We start from the raw sequence: 26,136 nt of genomic DNA, 5'->3' as shown, positions 1-26,136 counted from the left end.
CTCTATCCCGCCACCAACCCTTCTCTACCCAAATAACTGAATAACATATCCACTACTCAAATTGCTTCATATTTCACTATACTAATTTTCAACACTAATCCTTTATGGGTTCCAGAGTAGCGTGCTACTCGCCAGAAAAGTGCTTCAACACCCATCAGGGGTAACAAGTGCTATATGAATGCAAACCTTTCTTCCCCTTTTATCCCTCTGCTATCCTTCTCACTCCAAATAACTTACTAATATCCACCACTGAAATTACTTTCATATTCACCTCTAATCCTTTATGGGCTTCCGGAGTAGCGTGCTTCAACACCCCATCGGGGGTAACAAGTGCTATATAAATACAAACTTTTTTTCCTCCTCTATCCTTCTGCTATAATTCCAAATCCAAATAATTGACTAACCTATCCACCACTTAAAATGTACTTGCATGTTTCACTATACTAATTCAACACTAATTCTCTATGGGTCCCGGGGTAGCGGGCTACTCGCCGAAAGAGCGCTTCGATGCCTCGTCAGGGGTAGTAAGTGCTATATAAATGCAATTACAATAAAATACAATCTAAGCATTTCCACCTGAAACTCTGCGCGTGCTCCATGTTGATAGTACATTTTATGTAGTAGCAGGTGAGGGCTTTAAGTGGGCAGGGTCTTGCCGGTGCTCCACACTGGCAGTTCTTAAAAGCTGGTGCCGAAACGGGTCCCTATCGTCCTCTCCGTTTTTACCTTCAGGGTGGAGGGTAAAAAAGCTAAACACTGCAATAGTACCAAGCAAACATAAGCACCAGTTAAATTCAACAAGGACATATTCATGTTTTGAATCACAGGATATTGAGTTGATGGAAGGTTCTGGCCTGCTTTCTCAACTCGACAGTCGGCAGTACTAGCCTTACGCCACAACCTTGTCCACAAGAAGGGAAGCATTTTCAATATTATATGCAACGGAGTCATATTTGTTGTTTATTTATTTTCCACAATTTACAACCATTGACCAAGCCAGTAGCCCTAGCTTGTTGTAGATGTAATGTTACTTGTATATCTGGATGAATGGACAGACGCATAAAAATACCAATTGGGCAGCACACTATGCTAAGTACAGATTTTGAACTTAAGTGTTTTAAGCCACGCGCCATGGTAACAATTTAAAACACAGATCTCAAAGACAAATGCTCAGTAAAATTCAGCTCACTCTGGCTATTTTGGCCTTTGAAGCACAGTGTAATGAATAAAACATAGCTTCTACATATAAACAACACAAGACAGAGGAATATGCTACTCAGGGTAATCTTAGTGAAAGGTGCAAACGTGCAGATGTGCAGGGGAAATATGGAGGCAATGATATACAATTACATAATTATTAGGCCAACCTGTTTAGGAATGCATAGGTCCATCATTAGATTGGTCACAGATGGGAATCTGTGGTCCATCACATTCTAGGAGAGAATTATATGCATGGGTCTTTTATGCACAGAAAGTGGGATTGTGGGAAGGTGAATGTAGGACAGTCGTAAGTGTGTACTATTATATGCAGCGTGAACTCTTGTGCTTTCTTAACTTACATCTCAAATGACAGCATGTTCTCCATGTTCTTTAAGCCAGGCTAGGGATGTACTCTTCCAGGGTCTAATTTGGGGACATTTTTGATGCTGTTTTCTAGGAAGGCAACAAATTATTAATTTCACAATACTTCCAGAATTCAGTTTTGGGTTCTGGTGGAACTAAAGGGATAGCGAGGGGCATCGGTATTAATATTCGGATGTTTTTGGTGAATTATGATCTTCTGCCATCTTAGATGCCTTCAAGAGAGCCCTTAAAATCACCTCCTCCAAATCAGTTGCAACTCTGCCCCATCCGCTTCGCCTTGTAAGGGTGACACTTGGATGAAGGATATCATGATTACAAAGAGGACCAATATATGATCAATCTTTGTCTATAGCTGTCTCTGTATCAACCCTCTCACCTTTGTTTTACATACCAAGCACAGAAAAAGACCCAAGTACTGTTTTTGATGTATACCTTCATGCCTGTTTCAGATGCTAATCAATTAAATAAACACCAGTAAAGTAAAATACAGTGTCCAATGTGGGTAAAAATGAACAATTCAAATTTTGGTGTTTTTGGAAACACTTTTTAAATTGATGCTACAGAACTGCATTATATTTTAGTTGCATGATATTTACAATTGGCATTTCTTTTTAGAGCTACATAATATTTAATCCACTGGATCATACACAGCTGATCAGCAACAGTGCATCACAAGTGATATTTTATGCATGGGTAAGTATAAAATGAGCATATTGTTTTCTACAGTCTAACACAACTGCACAAACTCTCTCTAATCTCAGGTTCAGTACTTTCTACAGTTGTATCGGATTATTTTTTTGTTTAAATCTTTCTTATTGACATTTTGTGCATAAACATTACGAACATGAACATTAGTGTAGTGACATCATGCATCGTAATAGGATTATGCTATCACAGCTTGAGATACAAAGTAAGGTGATACAGTAGTAACCTGTAACTTTGGCGGCTTAGATTATTACTTATCGAGTATCATTACAGAAGTAAAATTAATTCCAATGAGAAATTGCGGTATCTAGCGTAACTATTAGCTGAGCTCGGCTGAGCACTCGTAGAAACTGTGGGAGTAGGTTACAACAAAATGAGAACAAAGCAAAATAATCAGGGGTAGGGATATTGCCTGAGCCCTGTTGCCTGATCTAGTGTCCAGTGAGAACCCTGTCTGCAATAGCCACCCATGGACTCCTTGATGGCGTTGTCTAGCCTATGTCTGTAGGGCTATAGCCCTCCCGGGATTCTACTTGTGCACCAGTAGAGCCAGAGTGTTGGAGAACCTGACATCCCAACTCTGCATGTTCTTCTTCCGCGACTGCCACTGGGTGCTGTAGTTCTGCTACTATGACATCCGAATTACTAGCCAAGGGAATCTTGCGCAGTCCCAGCAGATCCTCTCTACGTAAGGCCACCCCTTCTGCCCGAGCCCAGTTCAGCAGTGATCGTTGCCAAGCTATTGTGTGGGGAGATCTCGGGAATTTCCATCTTTTGGTGATCAAATGTTTATCAGATACCAGGCCCAAATCTAAGAATCAGGATGAAACTCTGTTCTTCTTGCTCCTACTAAAGAGGTGTAATATGTACGTCTCCCAATGGAACGGATTGTCGTGTCCATTGCTGGTGGCCAATGTATCAGCTATGTTAGACCAGTAATCGTCTAGAGCAGGGTAATGCCATAACATATGTAGTACGTCAGCATCTGGTAGGTTGCATTGTGGAAGAGGTGTGGCGCAGCGGCCAGGGCAACTGACGGCGGAACCCGGGGTCTCACAGTTCGATCCCTAGTGCCGGCGGCAGATCAGCCCAGCAGCATGTGACTCTGGGCAATAGCTCGCTTAATCTTCCCGAGGGCCCCCAGCGCCTTGACACCATCGGGTAATTGTTCGCGCTTTACAGATACTGGACATCTGGGGCAGGCCCTGTCTGTTAGCTGTAAATACTAATGAATCTGGGCTGGGGCGAGGTATGCCTGGTGTAGTATGAAATATTGTACCTGTTTGAATCGTTGATTACGAGGTGTGTGTGTCGATCCCTCCAGAGTAGACTCCCACTCCCTGTCTGTGAAAGCATGCCCCAGATCGTCCTCCCAACGCCTTCTCAGTGGGGTCAGATTGATTGGCGTGTGCTGTCACAATGATGACGCGAACCAGCAAGTCAGGCGTACCCCCTCCCCTATCACGTGTAGGTATTATATTGTGTGGTGCATGGGCGGTTCCGAAGACCGATTAACCCACTTAGAAGACAGAGAGGCTAGGAGTGCATGGTATAATAGGAATTGTCCAGGCTGCATATTTTCATCAGATATAAGCAAAGAGTACGGAATGAGAGAGCCATCAAGAAAAAGATCCCCAGTGTCTTGAATACCTGCCGCGGCCCAGCTTTGCAGTTTAGCTGCTGTGGTGCATGTGCTACCCCACGGCGTCCCCAGTAGAGGGATGGCCGGGACATAAGGTATAGTGCCTTTAGGGACAAATAGACATATGCGGAAGTATTTATATGCTACATCTGGCAATAGTGACCCCAGGACCCTAGATTTTGCGCATGGATGGAATGCACTAAGCAGGGTGTGACGTGCTATTGGAGGGTATAAAGAAGCTGTGTCCATCAGGTGTCAGGAAGACAGCCGTCTAGCTACCCAATGTAAGCGCGCAGCTAGATAATAATGTTTGAGGATTATTTTGCACTCTTAGAGCTCATACAGCTTGTATATGGACTTTAGAGCTGTTGTAGAATCGAGGGTATTTAACCATCAGTTGAAAAAGTTTTATTGTTTCAGTTAATTAAAACCATAACAATACATTTTATAAAATCAACTACTCATTTAAAATTTCCTTTTGTATGGAAAATTCTCTATTAATTCATTCTAACACATTCTGAGTCTAGTGCAAGCATTTGTTGTTTGAAAACAATTAAGCAATCCATATAATTTACAATTCCAAGAGTTCTGATATTTATACGTTATTTAGTTCAAAAGAGCCCTCTCACTGCACTACCGCAGTTATGTTGTCCTTATGTGGGCAGGGTGCCTGGTTGTGGTTTAACGCTTGGGCGTGAGCCACAAGGAACTTTAATAATAAACAGTTCAAACGGGTATCTGTTGGGTTCAAAGTTGACATGATCGCCGATCTACACGTTCTTATGCCTCGTTCGTTCATTGCCTTTTTTGGGAAGACTGCTCGTGCTTGGGCTAAATTCGGGCAGATACAAACTAGATGAATAAAGTCCTCCTTGCTGCTCCCATATAGTCTACAGATTTTGGGTCCGTCATGCAGCCAAATTGGTTGGTCCATGGTTGATGGAAAATTTCCCAGATGGAGCCCCATTAATTTTCGTTTTCTGTAAGCTAGAAATGTAATTGTTAGATATGGGCCTGCAGTGAGAGTTTTGTAGTTTGAAATGACCATCCAGGTGTGTTTTCTTGTGCTGAACCATCGTTACACAGCTAATTTTGTGTTTCCTGAATCATAAGCAATGTTTGTGTGAAACGCGATTGTGGGGGCCACAGGGCACAAAGGGGTCCCTGGACCCCATACGTAGTGGTTGAGTTAAATTGTGTGGTGTCCCGGGGCCCATCCTACCTTTGCTATGTAAAGTGAGCCAAGGACAACCCTTTCCACCCTTGACCGTCAGGGCTGCGTGGGCGAGCAGTCACAGGCTTGTTAGGGAGTGTCGGGGCAAGAACTCAGCACTCAGCAGTTCACAGACACCTTAAGATAATGCCTAGTCTAATGCTTATCTTGTGGGGGAAAAAGAATATACTTTGAATCTCGCAGCAAACAAAATGCTTCACAATTCAGCGGAGCCACCATACATATTTGTTGCAAGTTGCACTGGAAATCGTGAGGCGCTACACATCCCTTGGCGCTACACTTTCCTCTCTACCCTGCTAATAGTCTTCCCTCTCAATGAGGTTGGGCCTCTGCTATTCCCATCCCACTAGGCAAGGGTATAGGCAAGGATTAGGCTCAGGTGCAGATGACTTGCAGTTTTCATGAATACGGTAGGTAACTCAATTCAAAGCTTTAGGGTGACTTTGGCACCACACCTGAAGCGAGCTCAGTGGCTTCACCCACTCATCTTGGTCTGTCTCATCTCTCATCGGCAACTGGCCTGGCAGTGCAGCATAACTGGGGGGGTGGGGTGTTCTCACCCATACAAGGTGGACTCCTTTGGGGCTGTTCACCACAGCGGCGCCTCTGTCCAGGACAGTCTCGACAGGACTGGCTCAGAAAGACTACTGCAAAGCCACCAGACTCCTGTCCTCAGTAGTGGCAGCCCTTAGGAGTTGGCCGTGAAGCTGTGCCTCAGCTGGTAATAGTTGCGTCCTCCAGCTCGGTTCGTTTCAGCTCTCGAGCCAGGTGCAGCCACCAGGCCCTTTTGGTATTTAAGTTGGTAGTACTAGTCACTTATCCTACGGCAAGCTCCTGGGTTGACTCAGGTTTACACCCTCTGGTACAGGCGTAGTTGCAGCTTCTCAGATACTGCACAGATAGACCAAGGGATCCCTTCTTAGTACCGGTCACGTTTGGATTACTCTCTTAAGTTTGCCAGCTTCCTCTGGGTACCCCAGACACCGGAAACATGCCAGGCCTCTTCTTCCTGGACAGTCTCTTTTCCTGCAGAGCTAGACACAGTCCTTCCCTGTCTCTGAAGGCAGTCAGACCTTTAGTTTCTTCAGGCATATCCGCAGCTCTGCAAGCAGAAAGGGGTGGTTTCAGGTGATGTCCTCTCACCTCTTAGAGACTGCCCGCAGATGCCAGCAGTGGGGACTGCAGCTCTTCACATACTCTGCGAGATGGAGTGGAAGTGTATTATCTACACAAGCACTCGACATGCACACAGGATATCAGCACAAGGTCCTGGGACTCATGTAAAAGAAAAGCTTTACACAAGAGGGGACTGGAAGCCACTCTCTCACTGACACAGATAAAAAGATCTGGTCACACCACACATAATTAAAAACAATACACTGTAACCACCACTTCACATGATAAACCCTCAACAGAGAAGTAGTCCACTGTTTGCCTTAGACGGCACACATGATGCACCCCTACAGGTCACAACATAGGTCCTGGACGTCGCACTGTTAGGGTCGGGCCTATGCCTCTGCACACACGCTATATGAGCATGACTCCAGGGCCAAAATAAAAAGACAGGACACCATTTTCATATGCAATTGGGCATTCAGGGCAGGCGCACCTGCCCACATACCATGCAGGGGCATTTTCCATCCCAACAATTTGTCAAGCCTCATATGCTGTGTGGCATAAAACACCTTCAGCTATCAAGTTTAACATGATGTATGCCGCAGTCAAGAGCTTAATGTGCAACATGTTATGTTAAGCCATAGTTGATGGGTCTAGACGGTACCGTCCAAATGACTGCTAGTGTTGGGCTGTTTTCTTCTTGAATGATTGTCTGTCATTAATCATCCCATTTTAATAGGAGGCCACATCATCTGTTTACTTGGAGACATGTGACCATACTGGTATGTCCGCAAAATGACCCACTAGATGGCTGCTTAGTCCCATACAATATGTTTAGGTTCTTTCTTGATACTTAAACCTGATTTATGGAAATAGAGGTAATACTGCAACCTGTGACCATTTCGTACTAGTTGGCCCCATCTGCAGTCCATGGTATTTTCCTTATTATGCACAACTGGTAATAGTAAAGGGTACGCACTATTGTTTGTACTTTTTTTTTAGTAAGTATATTCTTATTCAAATTCACAAGCAGTGTCTCTGCAACACTGGATTAATTAAAAGACCACTTTTTATTTTACGTATTTTGACAAATCAGAAATTCTAAAATCTCAATTTAATTGTGGGCGATGTAAAGAGGGTTTAAAACATCGTGTCTGAATTCTAAAATATAAAAATCGGACATTTCATTGGTAATACCTTGCACCTGCTACAAAAAAAAATGTAGTTGCTAATTTTCCAATCGTAACAGGTCACGTCCTAGAGAACAGGCACGATTTTAGAATAATCTCTCAAGAGAGGTAAAATATGGCCCTCACATTTTACCTCCCAAAGGGTTTCCCTTCTTTGCAAATCCCCAAAAACTTTTTCTTGATCAAATATGGAAAAATGGAAGCCCTGCAGTAGACCAGACATTGTATTGAGTACATCATTAACACCTACACACAAAGATACATAAATACGGTTATGATTAATTTCATGTCTCTCCTTTTCACCATCTCATCCGGATTTAGTTCAGGACTTCTTTAAAAGACACAGATTAGAGGTCTCATTATGGGGTCTCTGGTTTTCCAGATTCAGACGGCATCAAGAGTTATTGGCTGAACTGAGATTACAAGATCCACAGTAACTCATGGATTGGGAGTACTTTACCCCTAAAACTCCATCTGGTAGGAGTCCCTGGAAGAAATTTCGAGGGAAAATGAGGAATAACCAAGTGAAGCAGGCCTGAAATTACTAACTCATGAATTACTGTTTAGGGGATGCCCAGGGTCCTAGTTGTAATTGGGCTCTTATTCCGTTCCCGTTCCCCCTCTTTGCTCCCAGTATTGCTAAGTCGAGGGCTTATTTTGCGGAGACTTTGTAATGAGACCCCAAAGCTTGCTCTCAGGATATCATCACTTAGTGTTCTTAAACCTATGCAAAATCATGCTGCACTCAAGTTAGAACCTCTAACAGGGAGTCTTACAGCTTCCTTATATGCCGGGCCACTGGAACTATTTGGCAGGAGAGGGACAAATTATGAGGAAGGGTTGAGGAAATTATGTGGCTTTAAAAGGCGAATTATGCAGCATAATGCAGCACATTTTGTTTGTAGTATTACTTAATTATTTTGTACTTTTTATACTTTTTAACACTGTCTGGGCATTGGGAATAACTCATTAGTACCAGTTTAATACCCAAATATAGCAATAAGCAACGGAATTGTGACCAGCCAACCTTTGCAAAAGACCTTCCCTTGCACTGCAACACATGCCACTGCATTTTTAGTAACTTTTGAACCGTTTGAGCTAGAAACATTTTTTAGGGCTAAAATCTGCAGATTATGCATCATATGATGGATTGTGTGGCAAATGCAGCAAACCTATATATATGCGAAATTCACCACCGCCACACAATCACATTATTCCAGTAGCCCTGCTTATATGTAATTGGCTCTTCATTGTATTCTTCACGGAGTTGTGGTAGAGAACTATCTCAATAAAGATTTTTAGTGATGCCCCTTCTTTAAGTGGAGGAGGGGCAGACTATACCCTACATACTTGCTGTTGCCCAAAAGTCTGCAGCCTCTTAACCCTTGTCCAAAGGTGAAAGAGAATTTCCTATTCACTATTTGAAATCTGATGTTTTCACTTATTCTCTGCTGCTATTTTCAGCATCTTCTGAATTCTCTTCCCACTGTTAATGATTTATGTCATTATGGATTTCAGCCTGTTTTCAAATGAGTGATACTTTTTATGGAGGGTTACAAACAAACTATGACTCTTAACCCCTTAAGCGCTGCCGTCGGCCAACGGTCATCGCGTGCACTACCTTGGTAGTGCTGCGCACGTCCGTTGGCCGATGCGGCCCCACCCGTTATTCGATCATTCAGCACTGGGCGCTGAACGTTCGACGCTCTAAACGGGTTAATTCCCTTAGTTAAGCTCTTTATGCATGAGAGGCCCTCTGAGGTACTATCCCAGACTCCAGATCCTGGAAGAGACCATGCCCGTACTGCTCCATGAACGTGATTCCCAGGCCTTGCTCATCAGTGACACTACCTCACAGGCAGGCAGGGAGTTGGTGAAGACGCTTTGCTTTCTAAATTTATTGTTGAATCGTTTGGTCAAAGAGAAACTGGCTTAGGAGCTTTCCACCGTCTAAGACGATGGGCATACTTTAAGCAATAGTAGAGACTCATGATTAGTTAGCCAGCACACCTCTTAGCTGAGCCTGTTGAATAAGGGAAAGCAAGCTCCTTCCTGTCACTGCCTGGTCTTCACCAAGCTTCTGCTTTGTTGTTTTCTGCACCGCTCATTCTCTACACCTGTGCTATGAAGGCCTTTGGGCCAAGCCTCAGCGGCAAGAGGACAGGGCTGCCATTTTGTTCTCATCCCAGGCCTCGATCTGGAGGAATGTTCATCTAGAACTCATAAAACAGGCAATGTTTAGACTCTATGCTGGGGTTTAACGTGGTCCAGAGCATGCACATTGCTTCTAGCTCCCAAGACTCACACTTCGCCCATGGAAAACGGCTGATTAGCTGTGCCAGGTCAGGCGGCTCAAGGGATGGCAGCCTTGTGAGGCATCTCTCGAAGCACAGGCAAGTCGGGCATTGGCCCATGGTATTGGATTCTCAGCTTTTTACTGCCCTCTGGTTAAAGTGACCATGTCTGGTGCCAGTTCTTTGCCTAGGTGAATGAATGGTTGCACCCTGAACTAGGCCTGCTCATTGTGTGCGAGGAAAATTTCCAATCCTAGCCTATATATGAGTCAAGTTAATATATAATAATTTGCATGAGTGTTCCTTTATGAAAAGACAGTGCCTTTAGGCCTGGTATACGAGCCCCTAATAAAAGCTACTTGAAACTGATTGAATGAAAATCTCTTTTCTTTTACGTTATTCCATGTGGCATATTTGAAGGGATTTAGTTTCTTTGTGGGACATTTTATTACCTTTATAAACCTGCTAGCCACAATGGTATTCCACAGACACTTAAAAGATGCACATCCGAGGAATCAAAATATTCTTTTATTTATTTATTTATTTATTTATTTATGCGACTTTTAAAGCGCGCAAATACCCATAGGTGTCTTGGCGCTATAGATCAAAAGTAGTCAGACAGAAATAGTTACACGGAAAGGGCAGTTTACTGAGTGAAAAGCCAGGTTTTTAACTGTCTCCTGAAGGTCATGAGGGTGGGGCTAGTTTTAATGTAAGTGGGGAGAGAGTTCCAAAGTTTGGCGGTCAGTATCCATGAAGATAGCTATGTTGTCATAGCTGTGGGCCTGTTATAGCCGTCTAACTAGAGGGATAGTTGTAAGACTTATGTAACCCGAGAAGTACTATGCTGTCAGACACCTGATACTTTAAGATAGGTTTATTTCCAAAGGAAAGCTTTGCTGTTTGAAAGCGGAGTCTGTAAGAGCGATGTAACCTCATGGATAGTCTTCTAACTGTATTTGGAACTTGTAAGATCACTCAGAGGAATACCTTTGTTGTCCACAGACCTGAGTCTGGAAGTTCTCTGTACCCGGAGGAGAACCTGGAGGAATATGTCTGCAATCAGAGGTCCTAGCTTGTAACACCTGTCTAGCCTCTCAGAGAGCTTTGCTGTTAGATACCTGGGCCTGGAGGCTTTCGCTAACTTGATGGATAGCTCTGCATTCACAAACCAGAACTTGTAGGTTCTGTGTCACTAAGTGATAGCGATCCTGTCGGATGCTAAATCTTGTAGGAATATGTAACCTGGAAGATAGTTTTGCGGTCTGAGACTTGGGGCCTTATGTAGATCTCGGCGGATGGAATACTCCGTCACAAATGTGATGGATATCCCATCCGTCGTATTACGATCTCCGAAGTATATAATGAGATAGTAATACGGCGGACTGGATATCAGTCACGTTAGTGACGGAGTATTCTCCTCCGCCAAGATCTAAATCAGGCCCTCGAGCTTTTACAAACCTGAAAGATAGCTGTATCATCTTAGGTGTATGTATCTAATGTCTTTGTAACCTCAGTGGTAGTTGTCTGTGTGCGCGCGATGTTTGCAACCTGACTACCAGCTCTGTTATAAGTATGACGACACAGTGTCTAAATTTAGGGGTAGCCTAGCTGTCCAAAGCCTGAATCTGTAAGAAATATACAACCTTGTGGATAGTTCTTTCTACATGTGTGTTTTTTGTAACCTGTGTTATGTAATCCGCCTTATTTCTCCTATCTGAGGTGTAAAATTATTTTACCAAAGGATAATCTCTGATTCTGTCAGGTCTCTGTAACCTAGAGGATTGTTGGCTGAGTATGTAAGATATGTGTAACCTGATAGTCCTTCACTCTGACACTATAGCCTGTAGCATGTATAACCTGAGGGGTGGGTTTTGTAGCCGAAACCTGAGATATCATTTTAGCGTTCGATAGTTCCGCTGTTTGAAGTCTGTGCAAGTTAAATCTAGAAAGGACAGCTCTGACACCTAAATCTATAAGGTTTCCGAAGCTTCATGGATGTAAATTACTCCTTGGGAGCTGACAAAGGAATATCAGCTGTAGGGACAGCAACAGTTTGTAACTTTACCTTTTTAAAAGCTCCTTTGTGATCAACAGAAGCACCAGGCATCAGAAAGCTATTCTGAGGGTATCTCGATAGCAGCGTTGAAACGGCCTCTGAGGAAGAGGATAAGACTTCTACCTTCCTCTCTTCCTTCTCCTATAGTTGGAGGGACAGTGCTATTTTTTAATGTTTTTTATGTCTGTTCAGCTGAGAAAGATATTGATGTTGGCGTAGATGTAGTCCTAAATCTGGTTCTTGATCGCAGATGAAATTTGGACTCTCCTTTGTTGGACCGGCCTCGTGGCGTGGTCCGACCCCTCCTGCATGGCGGGTCCCGGACTACCGCTATCCTTGTTCCCCGGACAAGAGCCGCACCTGCAGCCCCCGGGTCACCCCCAGCTCTTCCCCGACGGAACTCAGATTCGTATTCGCAACCTTCTCAGCTGCCCCGGGCCCTTTCCCGAACCACCGTCCCCGGCCCAGCCGCCATCTTGGACCCTCCACGACAAGGCCTCGTGGCCTCGGGTCGACCTCAGCCTCAGGCCCAGCCGAGCCCCGACATCGAGGCACCACCATCCACCCAGGGGATAAAGAGACCACTTGGCGAGTCAATGGGAGAAAGAGTTTCGATGGTCCCCCATCCGCCTGGTTTCGATCGCCCCCGGTCCCCCTGGGCGCTGGCTCCACCCCCCTGCTGGGTGTCTGAACTCCCTCATCCCGGACCCCCCGACCTCCAAGTGCGAGGGTCCGGACATCAAAGGGCACCAGACCTATAACTAGGGCAGCTTCAGAGCAGTAAGTCAGTTGTATCCTGGAGTCGAGAGACACAGAGACAAACTCATCCTTGGATGCCTGCTGGCGCTGCCGCGGCTCCTCTTCGTGAACCATCTTGAAAGCCTTCTGGCGCTGCCGCGGCTCATCGTCGTGAACCATCTTGAAGGCCTGCTGGCGCTGCCACGGCTCATCGTCGTGAACCATCTTGAAAGTCTGCTGGCGCTGCCGCGGCTCATCGTCGTGAACCATCTTGAAAGCCTGCTGGCACTGCTGCGGCTCTTCGTCGTGAACCATCTTGAAGGCCTGCTGGCGCTGCCGCGGCTCATCTTCGTGAACCATCTTTGAAGGGCTGCTGGCGCTGCCGCGGCTCATCGTCGTGAACCATCTTTGAAGGCCTGCTAGCGTTGCCGCGGCTCAGCTTCATGAACTATCCTTGAAGGCCTGCTGGTGCTGCCGCGGCCCCTACCAGAGAACCCTCCAGCTCGAGGATTGAGAGCTGTGCGCCAGATATCCCCGTACCAGACCGGTACTGAGACTGTCCCGCTACCCCTTTCCCCCAGAGACTAGAATTGAAGGAATCCTAGTAACCTGTTCCTCCTGTATCGTGAAGATAACTTGCCTAAGAATACCGATAAAAGTGTTAATAACCTATCTTTGTGTGGTGTACATCTGTGGGGGGTAGTTGCTCGTCCGTACGATCTAAGGAGAGGGCCCTCGCCAGGAGGCCTCTCCCCCCTTGCTCGGCCGACCCTCAGGTTCCCCGTCTAACATTGGTGGCCAGCGGCACGATTCGAGCCGACGCAAATCGTACGGAGAGTAACTCGCCCCACTACACACAGCAACAATGTCAACGAAAGAGACCGGAACAACCGTGAAATTCCAGATGGAAAGGCTGGAAGAATACAGTCACAAGGAATTGAAGCAATTCTGCATAGACTTGGGTATCGCTACCACGGGACTAAGCACCAAAGACGATCTCAAGCACGCCTTGGAGTCTTGGGTGGAGACGGGAGCGTCCCCACCCCAAAACGAAACCATTGAGATCACCAAAACGATTACAACCCCCGAGGAAGAGAGAAGAGCGGGCCTCTCTCCCGAGGAGACCCGAGAACGGGAGAAGACCCAGCTCCATGAGTTGGAAATGGCGAGTCTCCGCTTAGATGGGGAACTGAAGCTAGCAGAAAAAAAGATAGCCCTCGAACACTTACGGCTAAAGGGAGAACGGGAAGAGAAAAAAAGCCAGAGGGAGCTGAAGGAGAAGAGGCTCGCGTACGAACACGAGCGCAGTCTAAAATAACTAGAAATTCGAAAACAAAACAGGGACATTGGCGTCCCCGAGAACCAGAACTCCGCTCCTCCTACAGATACCAAGGTCCACATTCCCAAAGATGTCGTCCGAGAGTACTACCGGATCAACGACATCCAGCAATGGTTCAAGGCCTATGAGGTAGCCATGGCCTCCCACCGTGTCCCGCGAAAAGACTGGGGGGCCGGGTTGTGGGGAAGGTTCGTCAACGAAGGAGGAGATGCCCTGCTACAGCTTCCCGACGCTGAGATGACCTCCTACGAGCATATGAAGCTGCCCTTCTCACTCGCTATGGGCTCACCCCCGAGATGTACCAGCAGCGATTCAGAGACTGTTAAAGGATCCCCGGTACCACCTGGGTGGAATATGTGAACTTTTTTAGCCGAGCCTTAGAGGGGTGGATCAAAGGCAGCCAGGTCACCACCTATGAACAATTGGTCGATCTCATCGTGTGGGAGCACCTTTCCAATAATTGTTTCGTCGAACTAAGGCAGCATCTCCTCGACAGCAAACTGACCGAGCCCCGGAAACTCGCCATTGAAGTGGATCGATGGGAGAGCACCCAGGTCCCCCGGAACTGGCTGAGCGAACAAAACAAAGCCTCCCAGGGGTCCCACCGTCCGCGAGGAGGAAGAGGAGGAGGAGGCCAGGGTCGGGGCAGGGACACCACCACGGTGCCCTCCACCAGCAATCCCCCGTCCCCGGCCGGAAGAGGAAGCCCTCCGACGCGGCCGGGATTCCGCTCCAACATTGTCTGCCACAAATGTCAGCGACCCGGTCATTACGCCAATGACCCCAACTGTCAGAGAAACCAGCCAGCCAATACCATGGGTCCGATGAACCGCCAGATCACCGCCGTCGCCCTGGGAGAAGAACAAGGCGAAGAAGAAGCCGAAGATTGCGAACAGTACCAGACAGAGTGGGAACCCGCAGCCATGTCCCTGGTATGTCTAGGGGAAAGGGACATGGTCCCGCGGGCCCCCATACCAGCCAGCACGCAGAAGTACAGCCAGTGGGTCACCATTAATGGACACCGGGCCGAAGCCCTCCGCGACACGGGGGCCAGTGTGACCACCGTCCGTTGCCATCTGGTGACCCCCGATCAAATCTTGCCCAACATACTATGTCCAGTACGGTCTGCGGACAACTCTGAGAGCCTGTGCCAGATGGCCCACGTCCCCTTCGAGTGGGGGGGAGTGTCGGGCATGCTGAAAGTGACCGTCCGAGACGATGCCCCCGTAGACTGCCTCCTGGGGAACGACCTCGAGAGCTCCCCCTGGGCGGCCGTTGAACGAAGGGAGCACCTGGGGATGCTTGGCCTCCCTGAATGGGTCTGTGCGATGACCTGATCCATGGCCGCCCACGACATCCCCTCCACTGAAGAACCCGAGTGGCCCGAACCTCCACCGCCTGTCGTCACTGAAGACACCACCCCTGAACCCGGTCCACCGGGGCCCAATGACGAAGAACCTGACCCACTCCACGACCTCCTGGAGCTGGCCCAGTGGCGCTAGGAAGGTGGCCCCACTCAGGAACAGTTCCGCCAGGAGCAGAAAACGTGTCCCTCCCTCGAGGGAACCCGACAGCAAGCCGCAGCCCAGAGCGCAGGGGAGGCCTCGGGGGCCCACTGGATCTATTGGGACAATGAGCTCCTCTACAGTGAGCAGAAGATTGCTGAGCTAGGGGCCAGCCAGGTGCTGGTAGTCCCCCTCCGATTCAGAGACTTCCTCCTGAACCTGGCTCATGATGTACCTCTCGCCGGGCACCTGGGGCAGGACAAAACTTACAGCCGCCTGGTGACCCATTTCTACTGGCACAAGATGAGGAACGATGTGATAAACCACTGCCGGGCCTGCCCCACCTGCCAGGCCAGCGGTAAGAGCGGCCGAAAACTAAAAGTCCCCCGGCAACCCTTTCCAATCGTCACCACTCCCTTTGAGCGGGTGGGGATCGACATTGTGGGGCCCCTGGAGCCCCGGACATAGCAAGGCCACCGGTTCATACTCGTCCTGGTGGACCATGCCACCCGCTATCCCGAAGCCATACCTCTCCGGACCGTGACAGCGCCCGTGGTGGGCCGAGCCCTGATGGGGATCTTCTCGCGGGTGGGCTTCCCCCGAGAAGTCGTCAGTGATCGGGGCACGAACTTCATCTCCCGATATATGAAGTCCCTATGGCAACAGTGCGGGGTCACCTACAAATTTACGACCCCCTACCACCCGCAAGGAAATGGATTAGTGGAACGATTAAATCGCACCCTCAAGGGGATGATCATGGGCCTGGAGGAGCCCCTATGACGCCAATGGGACGTACTGCTACCCTGCCTCCTGTTTGCCTACCGGAAGGTCCCACAGAATTCCCTGGGATTCAGCCCCTTCGAGCTCTTGTATGGGCACCCCGTCCGGGGTCCCCTAAGCCTGGTCAAGGAAGGATGGGAAGTGACCCCCAAAAGGCTCCCCCTGATGTGTAGTGATACCTCTTGACCCTCCGGAACCAGACTCGGCGGTTCAGGGAACTTGCCAAGACCAACCTCGAAGCCAGCCAAGAGGACATGAAACGCTGGTACGATCAAAACGCCTCGTCCATTCAGTTCGAGCCGGTACAACAGGTCTGGGTCATGTCCCCGGTTGAACCTTGCGCCCTCCAGGACAAATGGACAGGACCCTTCAAGGTGGTGGAGCGCAAGGGCCCCGTCACCTACCTGGTGGACCTGGAGTCCCCCAGGAACCCCCTCCGGGTCCTACATGCAAACCGACTTAAGCCTCACTTTGTGCGCTCAGAACTTAGCCTCCTGATGGCTACAGACAGCGGGGCTGAAGAGGACTCCGAGCCCCTCCCTGACCTCCTGAAGACCCTAGAACAAGACGGCTCCGTGGAAGGGGTCAACCTCTCTTCCACCCTGACCCCAGCACAACGCCACAGCTGCCAAGACTTGTTACGGCAATTCGCCGATCTGTTCTCCCTCACCCCCGGGGTTACCCCCTGGTGCCTCCACGATGTCGACAGCGGGGATAGTCCCCCTATCCGGCACAGGGCCTACAGAGTTCCCGATCGGGTACGCGCCTGCATCCAGTCGGAGGTATCCAAGATGCTGGCTCTAGGAGTAATCGAGCCCTCCGACAGCCCCTGGGCCAGCCCGGTCGTGCTGGTTCCCAAGACCGCTGCTCCTGGCGTCGCCCCCGAACTCAGATTTTGTGTGGACTACCGGGGCTTGAACGCTGTCACCCGAACAGACGCTCACCCCATCCCTCGGGCTGATGAGCTGATCGACCGCCTGGGGGCTGCCCGCTACCTGAGCACCTTTGACCTGACTGCGGGCTACTGGCAGATCGGCCTCACCCCGGGCGCACAGGAGCGATCCGCCTTCTCCACCCCGGATGGCCACTACCACTTCAAGGTGATGCCCTTCGGAATGAAAAACGCCCCGCCACCTTCCAGACACTTGTGAACAAGGTATTGGCGGGGCTCGAGGAGTTCAGCGCCTCCTATCTGGACGATATTGCCGTGTACAGTCTCCACTGGACGGAACACCTCCAACACCTCCGGGAGGTCTTGGCCGCCCTCCGGCGGGCAGGACTAACAATCAAGGCCAGCAAGTGCCAAATCGGCCAAGGGTCCGTGACCTACCTGGGGCACCAGGTGGGAAGTGGCCAGGTGGCCCCTCTCCAACCCAAGATCGCCGCCATCCGGGCCTGGGAGCCTCCGGTCACCCAAACAGAGGTCCGAGCCTTCCTGCGGCTCACCGGATACTACCGGCGCTTCGTGAAGGACTATGGCAGCATTGTGGGGCCCCTCACAGAACTCACGTCAAAGAAGCACCCACCGAAGGTACACTGGGCCCCAGAGTGTCAGGCCGCCTTTGAAACTCTCAAGACAGCAATGTGCACCGCCCCAGTACTCCAAGCCCCCGACTACGGACGGGAATTTATAGTAAAGACCGATGCCTCCGATCACGGCATCGGGGCCGTCCTCTCCCAAATCAATGCAGAGGGAGTTGACCAGCCAGTAGCCTTCATCAGCCGACGCCTGCTGGCCCGAGAACAGCACTGGAGCACCATAGAGCGAGAGGCCTTCGCCATGGTGTGGGCCCTCAAGAAGCTCCGGTCTCTTCGGTATCCACTTCCTAGTACAAACAGACCACCAACCTCTGCAATGGCTGATGCAGATGCGAGGAGAGAATCCGAAGCTGTTGCATTGGTCCATCTCCCTGCAAGGGATGGACTTCACTGTGGAGCATCGCCCAGGCCACGACCACGCCAACGCAGACGGCCTGTCCCACTTCTTCCGCCTCGGCGAGGAGATTACCCAAGAGGATGGGTGACTCTCCCTGCCTTCAGCTGGGGGGGACGCATGTTCGACCGGCCTCGTGGCGTGGTCCGACCCCTCCCGCATGGCGTGTCCCGGACTACCGCTACCCTTGTTCCCCGGACAAGAGCCGCACCTGCAGCCCTCCGGGTCACCCCCAGCTCTTCCCCGACGGAACTCAGATTCGTATTCGCAACCTTCTCGGCTGGCCCGGGCCCTTTCCCGAACCACGGTCCCCGGCCCAGCCGCCATCTTTGACCCTCCACGACCAGGCCTCGTGGCGTCGGGTCGACCTCAGCCTCAGGCCCAGCCGAGCCCCGACATCGAGGCACCACCATCCACCCAGGGGATAAAGAGACCACTTGGCGAGTCAATGGGAGAAAGAGTTTCGATGGTCCCCCATTCGCCTGGTTTCGATAGCCCCCGGCCTCCCTGGGCGCTGGCTCCACCCCCCTGCTGGGTGTCTGAACTCCCTCATCCCGGACCCCCCGACCTCCAAGTGCGAGGGTCCGGACATCAAAGGGCACCAGACCTATAACTGGGGCAGCTCCAGAGCAGGAAGTCAGTTGTATCTTGGAGTCGAGAGACACCGAGACGAACTCATCCTTGGAGGCCTGCTGGTGCTGCCGCTGCTCCTCTTCGTGAACCATCTTGAAAGCCTGCTGGCGCTGCCGCGGATCATTGTCGTGAACCATCTTGAAAGTCTGCTGGCGCTGCCGCGGCTCATCGTCGTGAACCATCTTGAAAGCCTGCTGGCGCTGCCGCGGCCCTTCGTCGTGAACCATCTTGAAGGCCTGCTGGCGCTGCCGCGGCTCATCTTCGTGAACCATCTTTGAAGGCCTGCTGGCGCTGCCGTGGCTCATCGTCGTGAACCATCTTTGAAGGCCTGCTGGCGTTACCGCGGCCCCTACCAGAGAACCCTCCAGCTCGAGGATTGAGAGCTGTGCGCCAGATATCCCCGTACCAGACCGGTACTGAGACTGTCCCGCTACCCCCTTCCCCCAGAGACTAGAATTGAAGGAATCCTAGTAACCTGTTACTCCTGTATCGTGAAGATAACTTGCCTAAGAATACCAATAAAAGTGTTAATAACCTATCTTTGTGTGGTGTACATCTGTGGGGGGTAGTTGCTCGTCCGTACGATCTAAGGAGAGGGCCCTCGCCAGGAGGCCTCTCCCCCCTTGCTCGGCCGACCCTCAGGTTCCCCGTCTAACATTGGTGGCCAGCGGCGCGATTCGAGCCGACGCAAATCGTACGGAGAGTAACTCGCCCCACTACACACAGCAACAATGTCAACGAAAGAGACTGGAACAACCGCGAAATTCCAGATGGAAAGGCTGGAAGAATACATTCACAAGGAATTGAAGCAATTCTGCATAGACTTGGGTATCGCTACCACGGGACTAAGCACCAAAGACGATCTCAAGCACGCCTTGGAGTCTTGGGTGGAGACGGGAGCGTCCCCACCCCAAAACGAAACCATTGAGATCACCAAAACGATTACAACCCCTGAGGAAGAGAGAAGAGCGGGCCTCTCTCCCGAGGAGACCCGAGAACGGGAGAAGAGCCGGCTCCATGAGTTGGAAATGGCGAGTCTCCGCTTAGATGGGGAACTGAAGCTAGCAGAAAAAAAGATAGCCCTCGAACACTTACGGCTAAAGGGAGAACGGGAAGAGAAAAAAAGCCAGAGGGAGCTGAAGGAGAAGAGGCTCGCGTACGAACACGAGCGCAGTCTAAAATAACTAGAAATTCGAAAACAAAACAGGGACCTTGGCGTCCCCGAGAACCAGAACTCCGCTCCTCCTACAGATACCAAGGTCCACATTCCCAAAGATGTCGTCCGAGAGTACTACCGGAACGACGACATCCAGCAATGGTTCAAGGCCCATGAGGTAGCCATGGCCTCCCACCGTGTCCCGCGAAAAGACTGGGGGGCCGGGTTGTGGGGGAGGTTCGTCAACGAAGGACGAGATGCCCTGCTACAGCTTCCCGACGCTGAGATGACCTCCTACGAGCATATGAAAGCTGCCCTTCTCACTCGCTATGGGCTCACCCCCGAGATGTACCAGCAGCGATTCAGAGACTGTTAAAGGATCCCCTGTACCACCTGGGTGGAATATGTGAACTTTTTTAGCCGAGCCTTAGAGGGGTGGATCAAAGGCAGCCAGGTCACCACCTATGAACAATTGGTCGATCTCATCGTGTGGGAGCACCTTTCCAATAATTGTTTCGTCGAACTAAGGCAGCATCTCCTCGACAGCAAACTGACCGAGCCCCGGAAACTCGCCATTGAAGCGGATCGATGGGAGAGCACCCGGGTCCCCCGGAACTGGCCGAGCGAACAAAACAAAGCCTCCCAGGGGTCCCACCGTCCGCGAGGAGGAGGAGGAGGCCAGGGTCAGGGCAGGGACACCACCACGGTGCCCTCCACCAGCAATCCCCCGTCCCCGGCCGGAAGAGGAAGCCCTCCGACGCGGCCGGGATTCCGCTCCAACATTGTCTGCCACAAATGTCAGCGACCCGGTCATTACGCCAATGACCCCAACTGTCAGAGAAACCAGCCAGCCAATACCACGGGTCCGATGAACCGCCAGATCACCGCCGTCGCCCTGGGAGAAGAACAAGGCGAAGAAGAAGCCGAAGATTGCGAACAGTACCAGACAGAGTGGGAACCCGCAGCCATGTCCCTGGTATGTCTAGGGGAAAGGGACATGGTCCCGTGGGCCCCCATACCAGCCAACACGCAGAAGTACAGCCAGTGGGTCATCATTAATGGACACCGGGCCGAAGCCCTCCGCGACACGGGGGCCAGTGTGACCGCCGTCCGTTGCCATCTGGTGACCCCCGATCAAATCTTGCCCAACATACTATGTCCAGTACGGTCTGCGGACAACTCTGAGAGCCTGTGCCAGATGGCCCGCGTCCCCTTCGAGTGGGGGGGAGTGTCGGGCATACTGAAAGTGACCGTCCGAGACGATGCCCCCGGAGACTGCCTCCTGGGGAACGACCTCGAGAGCTCCCCCTGGGCGGCCGTTGAACGAAGGGAGCACCTGAGGATGCTTGGCCTCCCTGAATGGGTCTGTGCGATGACCTGATCCATGGCCGCCCACGCCATCCCCTCCACTGAAGAACCCGAGTGGCCCGAACCTCCACCACCTGTCGTCACTGAAGACACCACCCCTGAACCCGGTCCACCGGGGCCCAATGACGAAGAACCTGACCCACTCCACGACCTCCCGGAGCTGGCCCAGTGGCGCCAGGAAGGTGGCCCCACTCAGGAACAGTTCCGCCAGGAGCAGAAAACGTGTCCCTCCCTCGAGGGAATCCGACAGCAAGCCGCAGCCCAGAGCGCAGGGGAGGCCTCGGGGGCCCACTGGATCTATTGGGACAATGAGCTCCTCTACAGTGAGCAGAAGATTGCCGAGCTAGGGGCCAGCCAGGTGCTGGTAGTCCCCCTCCGATTCAGAGACTTCCTCCTGAACCTGGCTCATGATGTACCTCTCGCCGGGCACCTGGGGCAGGACAAAACTTACAGCCGCCTGGTGACCCATTTCTACTGGCACAAGATGAGGAACGATGTGATAAACCACTGCCGGGCCTGCCCCACCTGCCAGGCCAGCGGTAAGAGCGGCCGAAAACTAAAAGTCCCCCGGCAACCCTTTCCAATCGTCACCACTCCCTTTGAGCGGGTGGGGATCGACATTGTGGGGCCCCTGGAGCCCCGGACATAGCAAGGCCACCGGTTCATACTCGTCCTGGTGGACCATGCTACCCGCTATCCCGAAGCCATACCTCTCCGGACCGTGACAGTGCCCGTGGTGGGCCGAGCCCTGATGGGGATCTTCTCGCGGGTGGGCTTCCCCGGAGAAGTCGTCAGTGATCGGGGCACGAACTTCATCTCCCGATATATGAAGTCCCTATGGCAACAGTGCGGGGTCACCTACAAATTTACGACCCCCTACCACCCGCAAGGAAATGGATTAGTGGAACGATTAAATCGCACCCTCAAGGGGATGATCATGGGCCTGGAGGAGCCCCTATGACGCCAATGGGACGTACTGCTACCCTGCCTCCTGTTTGCCTACCGGGAGGTCCCACAGAAGTCCCTGGGATTCAGCCCCTTCGAGCTCTTGTATGGGCACCCCGTCCGGGGTCCCCTAAGCCTGGTCAAGGAAGGATGGGAAGTGACCCCCCAAAAGGCTCCCCCTGATGTGTACCGATACCTCTTGACCCTCCGGAACCAGACTCGGCGGTTCAGGGAACTTGCCAAGACCAACCTCGAAGCCAGCCAAGAGGACATGAAACGCTGGTACGATCAAAACGCCTCGTCCATTCAGTTCGAGCCGGGACAACAGGTCTGGGTCATGTCCCCGGTTGAACCTTGCGCCCTCCAGGACAAATGGACAGGACCCTTCAAGGTGGTGGAGCGCAAGGGCCCCGTCACCTACCTGGTGGACCTGGAGTCCCCCAGGAACCCCCTCCGGGTCCTACATGCAAACCGACTTAAGCCTCACTTTGTGCGCTCAGAACTTAGCCTCCTGATGGCTACAGACAGCGGGGCTGAAAAGGACTCCGAGCCCCTCCCCGACCTCCTGAAGACCCTAGAACAAGACGGCTCCGTGGAAGGGGTCAACCTCTCTTCCACCCTGACCCCAGCACAACGCCACAGCTGCCAAGACCTGTTACGGCAATTTGCCGATCTGTTCTCCCTCACCCCCGGGGTTACCCCCTGGTGCCTCCACAATGTCGACAGCGGGGATAGTCCCCCTATCCGGCACAGGGCCTACAGAGTTCCCGATCGGGTACGCGCCTGCATCCAGTCGGAGGTATCCAAGATGCTGGCTCTAGGAGTAATCGAGCCCTCCGACAGCCCCTAGGCCAGCCCGGTCATGCTGGTTCCCAAGACCGCTGCCCCTGGCGTCGCCCCCGAACTCAGATTTTGTGTGGACTACCGGGGCTTGAACGCCGTCACCCGAACAGACGCTCACCCCATCCCTCGGGCTGATGAGCTGATCGACCGCCTGGGGGCTGCCCGCTACCTGAGCACCTTTGACCTGACTGCGGGCTACTGGCAGATCGGCCTCACCCCGGGCGCACAGGAGCGATCCGCCTTCTCCACCCCGGATGGTCACTACCACTTCAAGGTGATGCCCTTCGGAATGAAAAACGCCCCCGCCACCTTCCAGACACTTGTGAACAAGGTATTGGCGGGGCTCGAGGAGTTCAGCGCCGCCTATCTGGACGATATTGCCGTGTACAGTCTCCACTGGACGGAACACCTCCAACACCTCCAAGAGGTCTTGGCCGCCCTCCGGCGGGCAGGACTAACAATCAAGGCCAGCAAGTGCCAAATCGGCCAAGGGTCCGTGACCTACCTGGGGCACCAGGTGGGAAGTGGCCAGGTGGCCCCTCTCCAACCCAAGATCGCCGCCATCCGGGCCTGGGAGCCTCCGGTCACCCAAACAGAGGTCCGAGCCTTCCTGCGGCTCACCGGATACTACCGGCGCTTCGTGAAGGACTATGGCAGCATTGTGGGGCCCCTCACAGAACTCACGTCAAAGAAGCACCCACCGAAGGTACACTGGGCCCCAGAGTGTCAGGCCGCCTTTGAAACTCTCAAGACAGCAATGTGCACCGCCACAGTACTCCAAGCCCCCGACTACGGACGGGAATTTATAGTAAAGACCGATGCCTCCGTTCACGGCATCGGGCCGTCCTCTCCCAAATCAATGCAGAGGGGGTTGACCAGCCAGTAGCCTTCATCAGCCGACGCCTGCTGGCCCGAGAACAGCGCTGGAGCACCATAGAGCGAGAGGCCTTCGCCATGGTGTGGGCCCTCAAGAAGCTCCGGCCCTATCTCTTCGGTATCCACTTCCGGGTACAAACAGACCACCAACCTCTGCAATGGCTGATGCAGATGCGAGGAGAGAATCCGAAGCTGTTGCGTTGGTCCATCTCCCTGCAAGGGATGGACTTCACTGTGGAGCATCGCCCAGGCCACGACCACGCCAACGCAGACAGCCTGTCCCACTTCTTCCGCCTCGGCGAGGAGATTACCCAAGAGGATGGGTGACTCTCCCTGCCTTCAGCTGGGGGGGACGCATGTTGGACCGGCCTCGTGGCGTGGTCCGACCCCTCCCGCATGGCGGGTCCTGGACTACCGCTACCCTTGTTCCCCCGACAAGAGCCGCACCTGCAGCCCTCCGGGTCACCCCCAGCTCTTCCCCGACGGAACTCAGACTCGTATTCGCAACCTTCTCGGCTGGCCCGGGCCCTTTCCCAAACCACCGTCCCCGGCCCAGCCGCCATCTTTGACCCTCCTCGACCAGGCCTCGTGGCGTCGGGTCGACCTCAGCCTCAGGCCCAGCCGAGCCCCGTTATCGAGGCACCACCATCCACCCAGGGGATAAAGAGACCACTTGGCGAGTCAATGGGAGAAAGAGTTTCGATGGTCCCCCATTCGCCTGGTTTTGATAGCCCCCGGCCTCCCTGGGCGCTGGCTCCACCCCCCTGCTGGGTGTCTGAACTCCCTCATCCCGGACCCCCCGACCTCCAAGTGCGAGGGTCCGGACATCAAAGGGCACCAGACCTATAACTGGGGCAGCTCCAGAGCAGGAAGTCAGTTGTATCCTGGAGTCGAGAGACACCGAGACGAACTCATCCTTGGAGGCCTGCTGGTGCTGCCGCTGCTCCTCTTCGTGAACCATCTTGAAAGCCTGCTGGCGCTGCCGCGGCTCATTGTCGTGAACCATCTTGAAGGCCTGCTGGCGCTGCCGCGGCTCATCGTCGTGAATCATCTTGAAAGCCTGCTGGCGCTGCCGCGGCTCATCGTCGTGAACCATCTTGAAAGCCTACTGGCGCTGCCGCGGCTCTTCGTCGTGAACCATCTTGAAGGCCTGCTGGCGCTGCCGCGGCTCATCGTCGTGAACCATCTTTGAAGGCCTGCTGGCGTTGCCGCGGCTCAGCTTCGTGAACTATCCTTGAAGGCCTGCTGGCGCTGCCGCGGCCCCTACCAGAGAACCCTCCAGCTCGAGGATTGAGAGCTGTGCGCCAGATATCCCCGTACCAGACCGGTACTGAGACTGTCCCGCTACCCCCTTCCCCCAGAGACTAGAATTGAAGGAATCCTAGTAACCTGTTCCTCCTGTATCGTGAAGATAACTTGCCTAAGAATACCGATAAAAGTGTTAATAACCTATCTTTGTGTGGTGTACATCTGTGGGGGGGTAGTTGCTCGTCCGTACGATCTAAGGAGAGGGCCCTCACCAGGAGGCCTCTCCCCCCTTGCTCGGCCGACCCTCAGGTTCCCCGTCTAAGATCCTTCAACAACAACGAGGCCATAAAATGTTTAGCCTTGCTCTCCCTCAGCATCTTAGGGTACATTTGTTGACATAGGTCACATGATGCAGGTTAATGTTCCTTGCCAAAGCACCAGATGCAGGAAGCGTGGAGGTCAGTAACCAACACGTCTGAAACTTATCGAATTGGGGTGTCACAGAGTGAAAATTCTTTCATGATTCTGGCGAAAAACAATGAAAAAGGGCAGAAATTACAATGCTGAGAAAAAACAACGGTCCTGGATCTTGCCTGTTCAAAGGAAAAGTAGTGATGACCCGACACACATAGCTCCTTATATGAAGGTCAACATGTCATTTTTGGTGGAGCCGTGAGACGCTGCTGCCTTCAGGAACCCGTCAGGATACACATATGCTGTTCGAGCTGCTGTTTCAAAACGACCGGATTTTTCTCTCCACTTGACTTGACAGCTAGTCGATATTAGACCAACGGATGTGGTCTCTCCTTTCAATTTTTAAGATTTCATTCGTGGTTAACAGTGTGCCCCACGTTTTTCACCTTTCATCTTGGCATTTTCATCAGTTATTCAAGGGAGTTCTCTCAGCATTGAATAAATATCGTCCTGATGATGGTCTTATTGACGACT

General features: G+C 51.9%; 1 protein-coding gene across 1 annotated transcript in view; it reads left to right on the top strand.

Moving 5' to 3' along the window:
- The window catches only part of CFAP251 (cilia and flagella associated protein 251), a 663,510-nt gene that overhangs the window by 185,112 nt on the left and 452,262 nt on the right, over positions 1-26,136 (top strand). Inside the window, exon 8 of the mRNA XM_086942981.1 lies at positions 2,200-2,277. Coding sequence (XP_086799107.1) covers positions 2,200-2,277 — 78 coding nt within the window. The remainder of the gene's footprint in view (positions 1-2,199; positions 2,278-26,136) is intronic.

Source organism: Lissotriton vulgaris, chromosome 11 (assembly GCF_964263255.1).
Source record: "Lissotriton vulgaris chromosome 11, aLisVul1.2, whole genome shotgun sequence".
NCBI classification, from domain to species: Eukaryota; Metazoa; Chordata; class Amphibia; order Caudata; family Salamandridae; genus Lissotriton; species Lissotriton vulgaris.
This window is presented reverse-complemented; position numbering and strand designations above follow the sequence as displayed.